This window comes from Microtus oregoni, unplaced genomic scaffold (genome assembly GCF_018167655.1).
Source record: "Microtus oregoni isolate MIOR12 unplaced genomic scaffold, Mior012 000031F_ref0000149, whole genome shotgun sequence".
NCBI classification, from domain to species: Eukaryota; Metazoa; Chordata; class Mammalia; order Rodentia; family Cricetidae; genus Microtus; species Microtus oregoni.
In genome coordinates, this window is record NW_024543090.1 from 12,133,705 (window position 1) to 12,151,003 (window position 17,299).

Here is a 17,299-nt window from a genome sequence, read left to right on the forward strand (position 1 = left end):
GGACTCATGTGGTCAAAAAAGAGACATATACAGTAAAAGAAAGATTCAAAGTCAAAGAAAATGTTTAAATGATTTACAGTGTGTTAAAAATATATGCAAGCTAAAAGTTAAAGTTCTTAAAAGTAAAAAATGGAAGAAAGAGAGTAGTTGGGTGTGGTAGTACACACCTTTAATCCCAACACTTGGGAAGCAAAGGGAAATTGACTTCTGTGACTTCAAGGTGTGGTAGCACACGCCTTTAATCCCAGTGCCTAGAAGGCAGAGACAAACAGATCTCTGTGAGTTCAAGGTGTAGTAGCGTACACCTTTAATCCCAATGCCTGGGAGGCAGAGACAGGCTGATCTCTGAGAGTTCAAGAACAGCCTGGTTTACAGAGTTATTCCAGGACAAAGATATACAGAGAATATAAAATAAAAGTAAAAATAAACGAAATAGAGGTTAAAATAAAGCCGCACAAAGATGGAAAATACAATGAGAATCTTGATACTATATGCTATTATGCTCTATTTGTATTGTTTGAATGCTGAGAAAAGAGCAACAGCTGCTAAAAGATATTTGTTTATAAATGCTGCTGAACTAATCTGACATAGATATTTTGAAAATGCCTTGATTTGAAATTTGGATCTAAGGACATGATGCTTTGGAAAGGAGTTTCTTATTTTGTTTTCACAGAGGGTGAGAGTCTGTGGATTGCTTCTATCCCAATATGGTATGATGGACCACGCCCTCCTGAAGGGTTTCTGTGAACACCTTCAGAAAATTGCTTCTCTCAACTGCTAACTGAGATGAAACAAGCGCACAGGTTATACCATGAAAGTTCTAATTAATGCTGCCCCCATTCAGCAGGAAGCAGTTTGGAGAGAATAGACTGCGCCATGTTCCCAAATATTGTTTATAAATGTTTTTTTACATTTAAAGGGGGATATGATATAGATATGAATAATTTGCATTAGTATAGATTTTGCTTTATTGATAGAGATTTAAGGTCAATTTTGTTATATGTATGTGTATTTCTGATATTAAGATATTGTGATTGTGTAGTTCATGTAAAAATGTAATGTATATAGGTTGTTAATAGATAATCACCTATAATAGTCAAGTTTGTAGTCATTGTTAGATTTTCTAGATGTGCATGGATATATTTCAGATAGGCATTCTTCATATCTTTCAAAGGCTAGAGAATATGGCATTGTAAATGTTTTAATAACTTAGGGTTTTTCATGACAATGAGACACTCTGCTCCTGGCAGCACCAATCTACTTCAAGAGGAAGATGGGCATCGAAGAGGATCCTTATGGAGTTTGATAGCCATTTGGGCAAGAAACTGCTCTTGCCTGGACTGATGCATGAACTGGAAACAGAGAACCCTCAGAGAGAGGGCTACTGTTCTTGCCTAAAAGTGAGATGATCTTTCAGGGTTCCTGATGTATGAAGGAGTCTGTAAGACATTCTACAGGACACAATAGATAGTGACTGAACTGCCTTTGACATTTCCTGCTTCATGGAAATGTTTGCTGGAAACTATGGGCCTGTAGGCCGAAGATGGGTGCCCCAACGGTACAGAGAAACTTTGGGTGACTGTCCAGGCAGCGAGATGTCTCTGTCACTTCTCAAGTTTTAAAAGTTGCTTTTTTCTTGTTTGCTTAGTTAGTATTGTATCTTTCTGGAGTCTTTGATGGAGTTAAGAATAGTTAGTTATACTTATAGTTTTCCTTAGTTATGATAAAGATTATTGTAATTTTTACTTAATAACTGATGGAGAAAGGTCATTGGTTAATTAAATAAAGAAACTGCTTGCCCTAATAGGTTAGAACATAGGTGGGCGGAGTAAACAGAACAGAATGCTGGGAGAAAAAAGCTGAGTCAAAGAGTCGCATTGATTCTCACTCCCAACACAGCCGCAGGTTAAGATCTTCCCTGGTAAGCCACCTCATGGGCTACACAGATTATTAAGTTAGGTCAATATGTAAGAGCTAGCCAAAAAGAGGCTGGAACTAATGGGACAGGCAGTGTTTAAAAGAATACAGTTTCCGTGTAATTATTTCGGGTAAAGCTAGCTGGGTGGCAGGAAGCGGCCCGCCGCCCCTATTACAACAGAGTGGTGCCCGACGTGATGGACTAAATCCACTTAAAAACCTGAGAATGCTTAAAAATAAGGGAGAGAGAGTTTAACACAGATTTTTTTGTTCTTTGTTGGTGGCGTGCTGTAGAGAGATTTATTTCCTGATTCTGCAACACCAGCAGAAAAAACCCTGTGTCATTTTAAAGCACAGCTACTTGGGGCTGTGCTGCCAGCATGAACTCTGGCTTTAAACCATTTCAATGGCTTTTATGGGACTGGATGTTTGTGTTCCCACTTGGGATCAGAAGGAGAGTGCTCTAAGACCATGCTGATGGCTCAGTGCTCCCTGCCGAATCAGGCTTAGGCAGGCAGAAGAGCATGGCGGATTCCTGCCGCCATACAGAGATGTGTTTTCAGACTGTGCAGTGCTCTGCCTGTCAGATTTGGCTGTAACTTGGATGAAAAGAATTTCTGTGCTACACACTCAGTCTCAGTATTAAAGTGCTGAGTGCCGCTCCTTCCTGGCGGCCCCAGAGCTAGCACAAAATGGTACATCATCCATTTTGAAATTTTCCTGACTCAGCAGCAGGAAAAAACTGGCTGTTTTAAAATGCTGGCTTTGGGCTGTGCCGCCATTGCGATCACTGTCTGGGTCCTGCGGGAGACAGGCTTTTGAATGGAGCATTTGGAGTAAAGTGCTACAATTTGTTTGATGGCAACTAGACTCACTGTGTGCCTAAAAGGAAGTCATTGTGTGCTGTGGCTCAGAGGCACAAGTAGCTCCACCATGCTACTGGTGCAATGTGCAAGGATCAGAGGCACAAGAGGCTCTGTCATGTTGGACTGGGCGGGGCAAGCAGGCAGTACCTGTTTTTGACCTAGGAATTGTCACAGCTTAGATTCTTAAGCGCTTAGTGATTTAAAGGTGCAAAACAAAGTGCTCCTGTAAACAAATTACAGATTCACAATAAAACAGATTCAGACACTGTTGGATGAATGTACGTAGGCTTGGGAGAGAGAAGAAAAAGATATAAAGAATAAAGTTAATGTCTTAAAAAAAGGGTAAAGTCTTTAAAGAGACAGAGTACAGATAGTTAAGAGATTAAAAGAAATAAAGAAAAAATAAGCCACATAAAAATGGAAAATTCACAGAGAGTCTGGATTATGTACATTGTGTTTTCTTTAAAATTGTTGACTGTGAAGGAGCTAAGTACAGAGAGACATTCCATTACATGGGCTGCCAAGCTAAACCAGAATGGATAGAAGGGTATTATGATTTCAAAATTTGGGTCTAAAGATATGATGGTTTGGAGAGGGTCTTCTTTTGTTTTCACAGAGGACCAGACCCTGTGGATTGATTCTATCCCGATATGGTATGATAGACCACGACCTCCCGAAAAGTTGCTGTGAACAGCCTCAAAAGATTACTTCAGTCAACTGCCAACTGAGATGAACCTGACACACAGGTTACACCCTAAACGATGTGATTAACAGCACCCCCATTCAGCAGGAAGCAGTTTGGAGAGAAAAAAACTGCGCCCATGTTCCCAAAATATTGTTTATAAATGTTCTTTTACATTTAAAGGGGGAAATTATATATGTATGAATAATGTGCATTGGTATGGATTTTAAGATCAATTTTGTTATATGTATATGTATTTCTAATATTCATTAAGGTATTGTGATTGTGTAGTTCATTTAAAATGTAACGTATAATAGGAAATATAGGTTGCTGATGGATAATTATCGATAATAGTAAAGCTTATAGTCATGTTAGTTAGATTTTCTAGATATATAGAGATACATTTCAGTTAGATAGACATTCTTCATATTTTTCAAAGACTGCAGAATATGGCATTTAAAATATTTTAATAACTTAGGACTTTTCATGACAATGAGACATGTCTGCTCCTGGCGGCACCAATCTACTTCGAGAGGAAGATGGGCATCGAAGAGGATCCTTATGGAGTTTGATAGCCATTTGGGCAAGAAACTGCTCTTGCCTGGACTGTTGCATAAAATGGACACAGAGAACCCGCAGAGAGAGGACTGCTGAACTTATCTAAAGGTGAGATGGTCTTTCGGGGTTCCTGATTCATGAAGGAGTCTGAGAGACATTCTGCAGGACACAGCAGAAAGTGACTGAACTGTCTTTGAAATTTCCTGCTTCGTGGAAAAGTCTGCTGGATACTATGGGCCTGAAGGCCAAAGATGGATGCCCCAATGGTACAGAGGAACTTTGGGTGACTGTCTAGGCAGCAAGATGTCTCTGTCATTTCTAGAGTTTTGGATTTCTTGTTTGCTTAGGTAATATTATATCCTTCTGGAGTCTTTGATGGAGTTAAAGAATATATAGATAGTTATAATTTTCCTTAGTTATGAAAAAAGATAAAATAGATATAAATATTATAACTTTTACTTGATAACTGTTTTGTTATAGGTAATTTTGCTATGTTAAAGTTAAAGCCTTTCCTTTTTTGTTTAAACAGAAAAAGGGGAAATGATGGAGGAAGGTCATTGGTTAATTAAATAAAGAAACTGTTTGCCTGATAGGTTAGAACATATGTAGGTGAAGTAAACACAACAGAATGCTGGGAGAAAGAAGCTGAGTCAAGGAGTCGCCATGATTCTCACTCCTGACACAGCCGCAGGTTAAGATCTTCCCTGGTAAGCCACCTCATGGGCTACACAGATTATTAGAAATGGGTTAGGTCAATATGTAAGAGCTAGCCAATAAGAGGCTGGAACTAATGGGCCAGGCAGTGTTTAAAAGAATACAGTTTCCGTGTAATTATTTTGGGTAAAGCTAGCCGGGTGGCAGGAAGCGGCCCGCCACCCCTATTACAACAGATAACTGTTTTATTATATGTAATTTTGCTATGTTGAGTTAAAGCCTTCCTTTTTTTTTAAACAGAAAAAGGGGAAATTATGGAGGAAGGTCATTGGTTAATTATAATAAAAAAACTGCTTCGCCCCCATGGGTTAAAACATAGGTGGGAGGAGTAAACAGAACAGAATGCTGGAAGGAAGAGGAAGTGAGCTCAGAGGCCATGCTCCCATCTCCCGGGCAGACAGGATGAAGCAAGCTGCCAGGTCAGACATGCTGAATCTTTCCCAGTAAGACTGGTGCTTATTAGAGATTGGTTGATCCGGACATCAGAATTAGCCAGTAAGGACTAGAGCTAATGAGCCAAGCAGTGTTTAAAAGAATACAGTTCGTGTGTTGTTATTTCTGGTGTAAAGCTAGCCGTGCAGGAGCCAGGTGGCATGAAAAGTAGGCCCGCAGATCCCACAACATTGTTCTGATTAAATATGTTTATTATACCCATGATCTACCTAAGACATTTATCATAAAGGGGTGTTGAATTTTGTAAAAGACTTTCAAAATACCTAATAAGTACCTGATAAGATATTTCTGTATTTCTTTTACTTTCAGTTTATTTATATGGTGGATTACCTTGACAGATTTATGCATAATGAACCATAAGTTCATCTCTGGAATAAAACCAACTTGATCATAGTGCATGGTGTATATTCATTTATTATTGGTACTAGTTTATTAGTATTATATTGAGTACTTTTGTTTCAATGTACATTAGATAGATTGGTCTGAAATTCTCTAAGTTGAGTCTTTGTGTCATTTGTATATCAGGATAACTGCAGCCACATAAAAAAGTTTGACAATGTTCCTTCTGTTTTAATTGTGAGGAACAATCTGAGGGGTATAAGTTTCCTTTTTGAAATTCTGGTACATATTTCGACTGCAACCATCTGACCTGATGCTTTTTATGGTTGGGAGACTTTTGATAAATGCTTCTCTTTTTTTGGTATTATAATTGTATATAATTTTTATCTGGTCTTGATTTAATTTTGATATGTGATACCTATAAAGAAAATTGTCCATTTCCTTTACATTTTCTAATTTAGGGATTGATTTTCAATGTATGTCATATTGATTCTTTAGATTTTCTCAATATGGGTTGTCATGCCCCCCTTTTCATTTTTGATTTGATTAATTTGGTTACTCTGGATAAGAGTTTGTATACTTTGCTTTTAGGATAAAGATTGATTTTCTCTAAGAACCAACTCTTTGTTTCACTGATTCTTTGTATTGTTCTCTTTGTTTCTATCTTACTGATTTCAGCCATCAGTGTTATTATTTCCTGTCATCTACTCCTCCTGGTTGACTTTGCTTCTTTTTGTTCTAGAGCTTTCAGTTTTCTGTTAACTTACTAGTGTGAGATTTCTTCAAGTCTATATCAAGGCACTTAGTACTATGACCTTTCCCCTTTGCAATGCTTTCATAAGTTTTGTTATGTTGTGCTCTCATTTTCATTGAATCCTAGGAAGTCTTTAATTTCTGTCTTAATTTCTTCCTTGACCACCTATGATTTAGTTGAGTAATTTTCAATTTTCATGAGTTGTTACAGTTTTTTCTGTAGAGTTGATGTTGAATTCTAACTTCAAGCCATGGTGATCTGGTAAGATACAAAGGATAATTACAATTACTTGTGTCGATTGAAGTTTGTTTTGATATAAAGTATGTGGTAAAATTTAGAGATGATTCCATGAGCTGCTGAAGAGAAGATATATACTTTTTGTTTCAATGAAATATTCTATAGATGCCTGTTAAGTTTATTTGTGTCATAACATCTGTTAGTTCCCCCATTTTTCTGTTAAGTTTCTATCTGGCACTCCTGTCCAGTGGTTATCGTATGGTGTTGAAGTCTCGGACTATTAATGCGTGGTTTTTAATGTGTAATTCAAGCTTTTGTAGTGTTAATTTTACAAATGTAGATGTTCAGAAATGAGACTTTGGTTTTGTTTATTTTTCTTATGTTGAATATAACATGTCATTCTCTATCCTATCTGACTAATTTTAGTTTGCAACATGTTTTGCTAGATATTAGGGTCATTACACTCACTTGTTTCTTAGGTCCGTTCCTCCCTGTTTCTATTCAGAAAAGGGCAGTCCTACCATGGATATTGACAAAGAATGGCATATTAAATTGGAGTAAGATGAAGCATTTCACCCTTTATTAAGGCAGGGCAAAGGAAGTCAGTATAAAGAATAATGTACTAAATACCAGCAGAAAAAAAGACATATCTTACTCAAACTGCTAGGTCCCATAAGAAGATCAAACTACAGAGAAACCCTGTCTCGAAAAACCAAAAAAAAAAAAAAAAATAAATAAATAAATAAAATAAAATAAAAAAATAAAAAAAAAGAAGATCAAACTACACAAGTGTCACAAATATGCAGAGGGCCTGACTCAGTCCCATGCAGACTCCCTGATTGTAGTTTCAGTTTCTGTGTACTCCTATGTAACCAAATTATTTGGTTCTGTGGATTTTGTTGTGAAGTCCTTGACCCCTCTGGTTTCAACAATCTGCCCTTCCTTTCTTCAACAGGATTTCCCAAACTTGGTCTAATGTTTAATTTTGGTTCCCTGCATTTGTGTTCAATAGTTTCTGGATGAAGCCTCTCTGATGACTTTTCAGTTAGGTGCTAATCTATAAGCTTAGCAGAATATTGTTAGGCATCATTATATTAATACTTATTTCTCCAATAGTGTTTGGTTCTATCCAAGTCATCTAGTCCATGTCACCTCTAGGTGCTGGCACTACAGGCAGCACCAGTATTGGGTTCACTCTTCTAGCATGTGTTTCAGGCTCTACCAGCCATTGGTGAGCCACTCCCACAATCTTTGTGTCTTCTTACCCCAGCTTATTCCATAGGCTGAACAGACTGTAGGTTGAATGTTCTGTGGCTTGGTTGGTGTACGAAGCAGCTCACAAGTACTCCTGCCTGATCAAAGGAGATAGTCAGTTTAGGCCAATTATCCACTTTTGGAAGGAATCTTAGCTGATGTCATCAATAGGACAAAACAACAGCCTACAGAATGGGAGAAGATCTTTACCATCCCCACTTCTGACAGAGGTCTGCTTGTCAAATATATAAAGAACTCAAGCACCTAGACACATAATAATCAAAATAAAAACTATAATACTGATTAAAAAAAAGAACAGTAAACAGAAAAGTCACAAATGACTAAGAAACACTTAAGACATTCTCACCATCCCAAGTCATAGAAAAATGCAAATCAAAACTAAATTGAGATTCCATTTGAACCAGTCAGAATGGCTAAGATAAATAATTCAGTTGGCAGCTCAGCATTCTGAGCAATGGGAATACTCCTCCATTTCTGGTGGGAGTGGAAATTTGTATAGCCACCAAAGAAATCAATATGGTGTTCATGAGGATATTTGGAATCAATCTACCTCAAGACCCACCTATCACACTCTTGGGCATAAAGGGTACTCAATTATATCACAAGGACCTGTCTTACCTATGTTTGAAGCAGCTTTATTTGCAATAACCACAACCTGGCGACAACATAGATGTCTCTCAGTTAAAGAAGGGTAAGGAAGTTTTGGTACATTTATACAATGAATTATTACTAACTGTTAAAATCATTGATATCATAAAATTCAAAGAAAATGCATAGAACTAGAAAAAATCATACTGAGTAAGCTAACCCAGACCCAGAAAAATAAATATGATATGTACTCACTTATAAGTGGATATATCTGTAAAGTAAAGGATGACCATGCTACTATCCACAGATGCAGCGAGGCTAGATAACAAGGAAGGCTCAAGGGATCTACCTTGTGGATTAATAAGATTAATTTGGGTCATCTGGATTGGCAACAAGTGAAATTAAATGCTTTGGAATCTCATTGACTCATGTGAATTATCTTTCAACTTGTAAGTTGTCATAACAGAAACAAAATATTATCTCATATTTACAAAAATTTCTAAAATTAAAGGAACAAGTTTTTCCTTATTATGAACTCTCATATTCAATTCAAGAAGAGTTGGAGACCAGGTATCCCCAAGGACTATGAAAACAAAAGGCTTTCCAACAGCATAGTCCTATTTAATGTGGAGAATGGGAAACTTTCCAAGGTAGCTATGACTTTTGTTATTGTATATAAGTCACACTGAGGTGAAACACATCAGCATCACTGGTCTTAGAAGAAACAATGATGTACGAGTTTCAGATTCAAGGGAAGATCAGAGGAAACATCATCCCAAAGGAAAGATCTGTTTTATAAGGTGATTCTTGTAGTGTGAGTGCCTCACAAACTAATTGTCATATTTTCATTTTTTATTGCAACTACTGATTTTAAAGTTTATTTGTTTCAGTATCACATTTTTAAATACTTCATGTGTTTACAGTGTTTATTCATATTTTTTAATTGTTGTGCTTGACAAAATGTTGTAGTCTCCCCCGCCCCAACGACTCCTTGAGACATTTGGAAACATAAAACAGTTTTATATGCTCACATCTCTTTAGGATAACCATAAAAATACCAAGTCTCTCAACATAGAAAATCATTGTACTCACAGGCCACTAAACTTACTTTAATGTTACCTGATTATTTTTTTATTTTGGACTCTTTATTTTCTCAAGATACAGAGAATACATTAGGGAAGTAGTTATTAGATATTAAAGGGAGATGTCAGTTATACCAATTATAATAATTATAATTAACTAAGAATTCACCAATTAAAATAGATATGTAAAAATGTTGATATTCAAATACTTAAGTATGTTCAATTTTGAACACAATAAAATTAACTTTATGTAAACCTGGCCATTTTTACTACTTAAATTGATCATTTACTTATTTGTTCTTGTATTAAAATAGCAAAGTACCTTGTTAGAAATGTCATTGATTTTCTTGGACTTCTTCAAATCAAAATTCCTATAATTTGTTTAATAATCTGTAAGTAATATTAGGGATTTGGAATCAGAGAGACCTCATTGTGTGTTACAATTTTATAACTTTATGAAACAGATTGAAAAGGATATCAATAATCATTATTGTTACTCTTATATGTCAAGTATTTAACAAGGAAATCATAAAATATCACCTAGATTGTTGATATTTTAATCTTCAAATCTAAAATTAGTGAGAAAAGTGGAGATATTAAGATTAAGAAAGAAAAGTCAAAAGAAATAAATAAAGAGTGAGAGACAAGGAAGAAAAAAGAAGAAATGAAACAGAAATTTAGAAAGGTAGAAAAAGCAGCTTTCATGAATAAATTATTCAAACTATCATATGAAATCTCACCATTTCAAGTTGAAAGGCTGTAAGTATATAACAATAAGTAACATCCATCAGAACTAGTAATACATTATTGTTTAGAAATAATATCCAAAAAATATAACCAAAGTTCAAGGAAAGACAATGCTAAAAACTCGTCCTTGGCATATGATTTCTCAGTTTATTTGATGATCCATTTTTATCCAATTTACAAATTTAAAAGAATTTACTCAATTGTGTCTCTTTAAAATAATCATACATAGATTGGGGACCTGGGAATTTTGTGTTTATGTTTAAAATATGTCAAAGGCTTATCATTCTGGTATTATGGCAGTCAAGTAAAGAGCCTGTGAATATATCTTAGGTATTCCTTGGAGAAAATGATCTCTGAATCCATGCCAAAAACATAGATTTATGGTGGAAAAATGTAAAGAGAATATTTGGAATTGATATTTTTACATACCAATAGAGGCCATACCACCCTGAACGCGCCCGATCTCGTCTGATCTCGGAAGCTAAGCAGGGTCGGGCCTGGTTAGTACTTGGATGGGAGAGACTATTTTTCAGACTGGTAGTAGTTTTTCCTATATTCAGCAAAAATACCTAATTAGAAAGGATGTAGAAACTCAAGGAAGATACTTTAACTGAATGGGTACAAGGCTTAATCAATTCTGACCATTAAGTTATTGTTTCTGTTTCAGGAATTCTTAATTACAGTCTGTCTCTCTGAACATTTTGGAGCCCAGTGTACAAAATGGAAGAAACAAACCAGTCTGTGGTGTCTGAATTCATTTTTCAGGGATTTTGCACCTCAAGAGAACTGCAGATTTTTTTCCTGCTTCCATTTTCCACCCTCTACCTGATGACTGTGGTAGGCAACCTCTTTGTGGTGATATTAATCATCATTGATCACCATCTCCATTCTCCTATGTACTATTTGTTAGCCAATCTCTCATTTATTGACTTCTGCCTTTCCTCAGTTACTACCCCCAAAATGATCACAGACCTCATACAAGAAAATAAAACCATTTCCTTCGGGGGCTGCATGAGCCAGATCCTCTGCGTGCATTTCTTTGCAGGGGGTGAGATGGTTCTTCTTGTAACAATGGCCTATGACCGCTATGTGGCCATCTGCAGACCACTCCACTACACCAGCATCATGGACAGACAGAAGTGCATCTGGCTCGTTTTGATATCATGGATCATTGGATTTGTACATGGCATTAATCAGCTGATTCTGGTCTTGGAACTACCCTTTTGTGGACCTAGAGAGATAGACAGCTTTTTCTGTGATATTTCTTTGGCGATGAAATTAGCCTGCACAAATACTGATACTCTGGGAATCATAATAAATGTTGAGAGTGGTGTTTTAGCAATAACTTGTTTAATTCTCTTGCTGATATCTTACACCTACATTCTACTAACTATTCAGCTTCACTCTAATGATGGTTCATCAAAGGCACTCTCTACCTGCACCTCTCATATCATAGTTGTTGTGCTATTCTATGGTCCTGTCATTTTCATCTATCTGTGGCCTGACAGCATCACTTGGGTGGATAAGATTCTCTCTGTGTTTAATACAGTCATCACACCTCTCCTGAATCCAGTCATTTATACGCTGAGAAATAGAGATATTAAGAATGCCATAAAGAAGCTGATAAATCACATGTGAGTTCTGCAATAAGTTCTAAATATCTTATTTTATCAACAAATCCATTGCATACACATTATTTTATATGAATTTTAGTCAAAACTGAATTGGAGAGCATCTTATTTCTAGAATCTATATGATGTATTTTGTAGATAGTTGTGAAAATAACCACTAGAAAATTATATTCAATATTGTAATACTTATAGTTGTATCACATAGAATGAGTAATAGCTCTGTATAAAATATATATAAGAGTTGTGTATGCCACTTTGATTAGATTGTTGGTAAAACAATACACTGTGAATGATTTATCAGTCTTATCATCTTTTAGAATATGGTGTTATATGTCAATCCTAATTTATGTAACAGAAGGTATTGAAGATATCTGTGAAGACTGCAGCCACTTAGAAATCAAAATGCTAAACAAAGCACATCATAAAATTATTTACCTTATATTGATATAATCTCTGTCATTTTCAAGTCTTAACTATTATATGGATTCTGAATTTTCCTGTATTGTTTACCATAACTGAAAGAACAATCTGTTTATAATATTTGAATGTACTTTCTTCAGTTCACAATTTTTTGCATCAAATAGATTTTATACTATATAATAAAATAACATAATTGCCAAAGGCAGTTGCATAAACATTATGTGTTCTTTTATGTTTTGTTTTCTCTTATTTTTTTAAGAAAGGGTTTCTCTGTAGCTTTGAAGCCTGTGCTGGAAATAGCTCTTGTAGAACAGGTTGGCCTCAAACTCAGAGATCTGCCTGCCTGTGCCACCCCAGTCCCAAGATAAAAGGCATGCACCACCACTGTATGGATGCATTATATATGCTTGATAATATGGTATTCATAACAACTCATATTATATACAATTTGGAGTAATGGGTTATTTGGAATAAACTATATTTATTCATGTTTACAATAGTTGAATTCTAGCTCATGTCTAAACATAAATGAAAGTTTTAACTTCTTAAATTTCATGATAATATTTCATGATCTAATGGTTAAAATCAACCTGTATATATAACCTAATAAGATAAAGAGGTTGTCATAGTAAGAAATATCTAACCATAACAAACAAACACCTGTATCACTTTATTTTTGCTGAGATCATATGACTACAGATAAGCATTGCTCATGTCTGGTCACAGAAGTTGATGTATACATATGTATCTTTTTCAGAAGAAATTATCTCTAGTTTGATTATAGACTTAACCCTCAACAGTTTTGTCACTATATTTTTATTAAATACATTCTTTGACTATGTCTGTAATAAGATGATTACATCTGATATAATCTTTTACCTCTTATATCTCTCCCAATCTTATTACTCTCTCCCAATCTTATTACTCTCTTCCCAAGCCACACAAACCACATTAGTACCTTTATATATTTACATATTTTGTTTCCCCAATCTTATTACTCTCTTCCCAAGCCACACAAACCACATTAGTACCTTTATATATTTACATATTTTGTTTTGTTCTGTGGTTCACTGCAATGATTCATTGACATGTGCATCAATTGTTTGCAACTCTCCCTGTAACACTATGAGTGCAGTAGTCGGTAGAACTGAAGAAAACAGCTAGCACTATTCCAGAAACATCAGTAGCTCACAGTTCAACAAAGAGATCATAGGTACACTATGATCTTTGATTGAACATTTACTATTTTCTTGTATAGTGCCCATGTTAGGCAGCTTTGGGATTATAACTGCATTGGCTGTGCCAAGCCTACAAGATTGCATTTCATAGTTCTTGCATTCTTACTAAACCTTTTCTCATTCTTTCTCAGCATTATTTTATAAGCAAGTTTTAATATATAGACAGCTTGCCCACACATGCTCATGGTTATACTTCAACAACAGAACACCTTAACCACTCTTTTGTAAACTAAATTTTTGAACTATAAAATGACTTCTTATTGCCCGTGTAGTTAATAAGGATATAAATTTTATTTAAATTTTAACAATTATCTTAGTGACATTACTTATATTTAAGGTGTTTCATGAAGAAGAAACTACCAGTCAGATAGTTCAACAGGTAAAGGAGCTTCCCGACAAGCCACAGGACCTTAATTAATCCCCCAAGCTCACATGGTAGAGGAAGAGTACAATGCCTATAAGCTTTGATCTAACATCCACAAGTATTTCCACATAGGCACACATGGAGTAAATTTACACACACACACACACACACACACACACACACACACACTATATGTATTATATTATTCCATATGCCATCACTTATTTTCTTGTTTGTATGCCCACTGGTGTGGTTCTTCTTCTGACTTACTCCTTCTTTCATTTATACAAAAATAATTTAGATAGTTCATCCTCCTGAATCAGTGTCATTTCACTTAATTTGACCTATATTTTTTGATGATAGCCATTATGAATAGGCAATAATATTAACTCAAAATCTCACTGATTTCTTTCATTTGTTTTTCATTTGTTTGTTGGTTTTTGTTGTGAAGTTTTGTGAGTTTTTTGGTTCTTTGGGGTTTTTTCTTATTTTGTTTTAATTTTTTATTTATTTGTTTTGTTTGTTTGTTTTGCTGCTAAAAGTTAAAACATATTCTAGGTCTTAAGTATGCTAGGGAGTCTCCCTAACACTGATCTATATATTCCTGTTATTTTCGTATATTGAAAACTTAAAGTAAGATCTAAGTGGCTCAAGTTATCTTTGACTGAATTTTTCCCACCCTAACCTCCCTAGGAGTTGAAATTGCAAGCCTGTTTCTTCAGACTAAGTAAGTTTGATATGTATTTACTGCATCCCTAAACATTTAACCTAACATTGCTGAAAATTTGGCTGCCATTCATTTAAGAAGTAGAAAAACATGATCCTGACAGTATTAAGTAAGTACAAGTTAATTCAAACTGTCAAAGGAGTCATTAGTAAAGAAGTGATGTCAGACATCTCCTAACACCTGATTTCAAAATATACAACAGAAGCTTGGTTACAATCAGCATGTGACAGACACAAAATAATAATGTTCTGAATTTGTAGCTTAGAAATAAGCTTACAAAGCTAAGATATATCATTTTTTGCAACATTTCAAAATATACTGTGGAGGATATGGTAATCCCTAGTAAATTCAAAGGAACAAATCTCACTGTACCTGTAGCCTTCACACAATAAAATTCAAAATGGATCAAAGTTTTACAACAAGCACATTTACACATTAAACTAAGTAGTTACTTATTAAGTAGTTATTTATCTTAATACCTGAGACTTTTTTTATTTGTTTTGTTTGTTTGTTTGTTTTGGAGCTAAAAGTTAAAACATATGCTAGGTCTCAAGTATGCTATGGAGACTCCCTAACTCTAATCTATATACTCCTGTTATTTTCGTATATTGAAAACTTAAAGTAAACAAGACAAGTAGATTAAAATGTGATGCAAAAGTCATTGCTTGTTCAATGTACATTCAATAATAAAATTTTAGATGGCCCAAATAGGTGGTAAACAGCAAATAAATTGGCCTCAGACAATGTCATCCCCTCAAACTTTGTAAGAATTATTTAGAATCTATATAGAACACTAACAATATTATGAAACATGAAACAAAATTTAAATGACTGTAGAAATATTTATTACATTAAGAAAATAATTTTGTGAATAAAATTAATCTTTGTGGTACCTGTTGGAGGCAAGAAATAAAATAATATTTTTATAGAAAAGAATATATAAAGCTCATGACAAAGTATAGGAACATGGTTTCTTTTTCTTTGAAAAATAAATTAAGTTCAACTAACCAAAGTATATTATTTCAAATATTAACTTTTCTAAATTAGTGATATAAGAAAAACTATTCCTGTTGGCTTTACTCAATTACTTAGAAATATTATTTATTTACCTCACATCTACCTTCTTTCTTTTTCTCTTGTTCCTTTTGTTTATGTGTTTGTTTGCTGGTTTGTTTGTTTTGTTTTTGTTTCTTAAAAACAAAATTTTTCTGTGTAACCATGGTTGTCCTGGAACTGGCTCTGTAGACCAGGCTGGCCTCAAACTCACTGAGTTCCACCTGTCTCTGCCTATTCAGTGTTGGGATTAAAGTTTTGGGGCCAATACCACATAACTTCATTTTTGATATTAAAATATAATCACATCATCCTTTTTCTTCTTTCCACTCCTTCCTCCAAACTCTCCAATATTCCTCTATACTTTACTTCAAATACATGGCCTCTTTTAAAATTAATTGTGATTGCATATATATATATATATATATATATATATATATATATATATGTCTATACAATGTGACTTGAATGTGTGATTCCAGGGCCAACCATCTCTTCCAACCTTAGCTCTCCTTAGTTATCTATAGTTCTTTATGTAGGGTTGAAGCATCATAGGCTTTTCCCTGTACTTTGGAATGTCCTTTGGTATCATCCTCATGTGACTCATATTTGAGCAGTCATTTGGTGAAACTTTGTGGGTGGCAGAGGAACAGGGAGTTGGCTGTGAGAATGCATCTTCTAATAATATCATATGCCTCATCTTTCCTTGTGTCTTGTATTGCTACAAAAAAAAAACCAACCTAAACAATGGATAAAATATCTATAGTTCTTCAATTCTGTATCATTCAATTCCTTTTCTATTACATGTTTAAGTTTATCTTATAATGATACGTTTATTGGCATAATTTCACAAAATGAAGAAACTGTTTTATTTTTTTTTAAATATTTGTTTATTTATTATGTATACAATATTCTGTCTGTGTGTATGCCTGCAAACCAGAAGAGGGCACCAGACCTCATTACAGATGATTGTAAGCCACCATGTGGTTACTGGGAATTGAACTCAGGACCTCTGGAAGAGCAGTCAGTGCTCTTAACCTCTGAGCCATCTCTCCAGCCCCAAACTGTTCTACTTTTTGTTCACATTTTCTGTAGGTTCCTTGTCGTGAACTTTTACTCCTTACGTAAACCAAATGTATATGTGACAACATATTTTGAAAAACTATAGAATTGTTTTTTATACATTACCAATTTTTATGTTGACACCCAGTTTTGCCAGCATCATTTTTTGAAAATGCTTTCTTTTTTCTACTTTATAGTTTTAGCTTCTTGGTAAAAAAAATCAGGTGTTATATATGTGTGTGGAATGAAATTAGGATTTTTCATTCAATTCCATTGGTCCACCTGTCTGTTTTTGTGCTTATACAAGGCTGTTTTCAGTATTATAGCTCTGTAGTAGCACATGAAGTTAGGAATAGTGATGGTCAAGAACATTCTTATTATACAGGATTGTTTTGGCACTTCGGAGTTTTTTGTTTTTCAGTTTGAATTTGAGTATTATCCTTTTTTAGGTCTGGAATTTTTATAGATATTGCATTGAATCTATAGAATGCTTTTGGTAAAATTACCATTTTTATTATGTTAATCCTACTTATCCAAGCGCGTGGGATATCTTTCCATTTTTTTATGTCTTCTTCAATTTCTTTCTTCAAGG

General features: G+C 34.8%; 1 protein-coding gene across 1 annotated transcript; it reads left to right on the top strand.

The window, feature by feature from the left end:
- Positions 1-10,932: 10,932 nt before the first annotated feature.
- On the top strand, positions 10,933-11,850 carry LOC121465810 (olfactory receptor 4K3-like). The gene has a single exon (XM_041679213.1). It carries the CDS (start codon positions 10,933-10,935, stop codon positions 11,848-11,850), a length of 918 nt encoding a protein of 305 aa, XP_041535147.1.
- Positions 11,851-17,299: the final 5,449 nt, after the last annotated feature.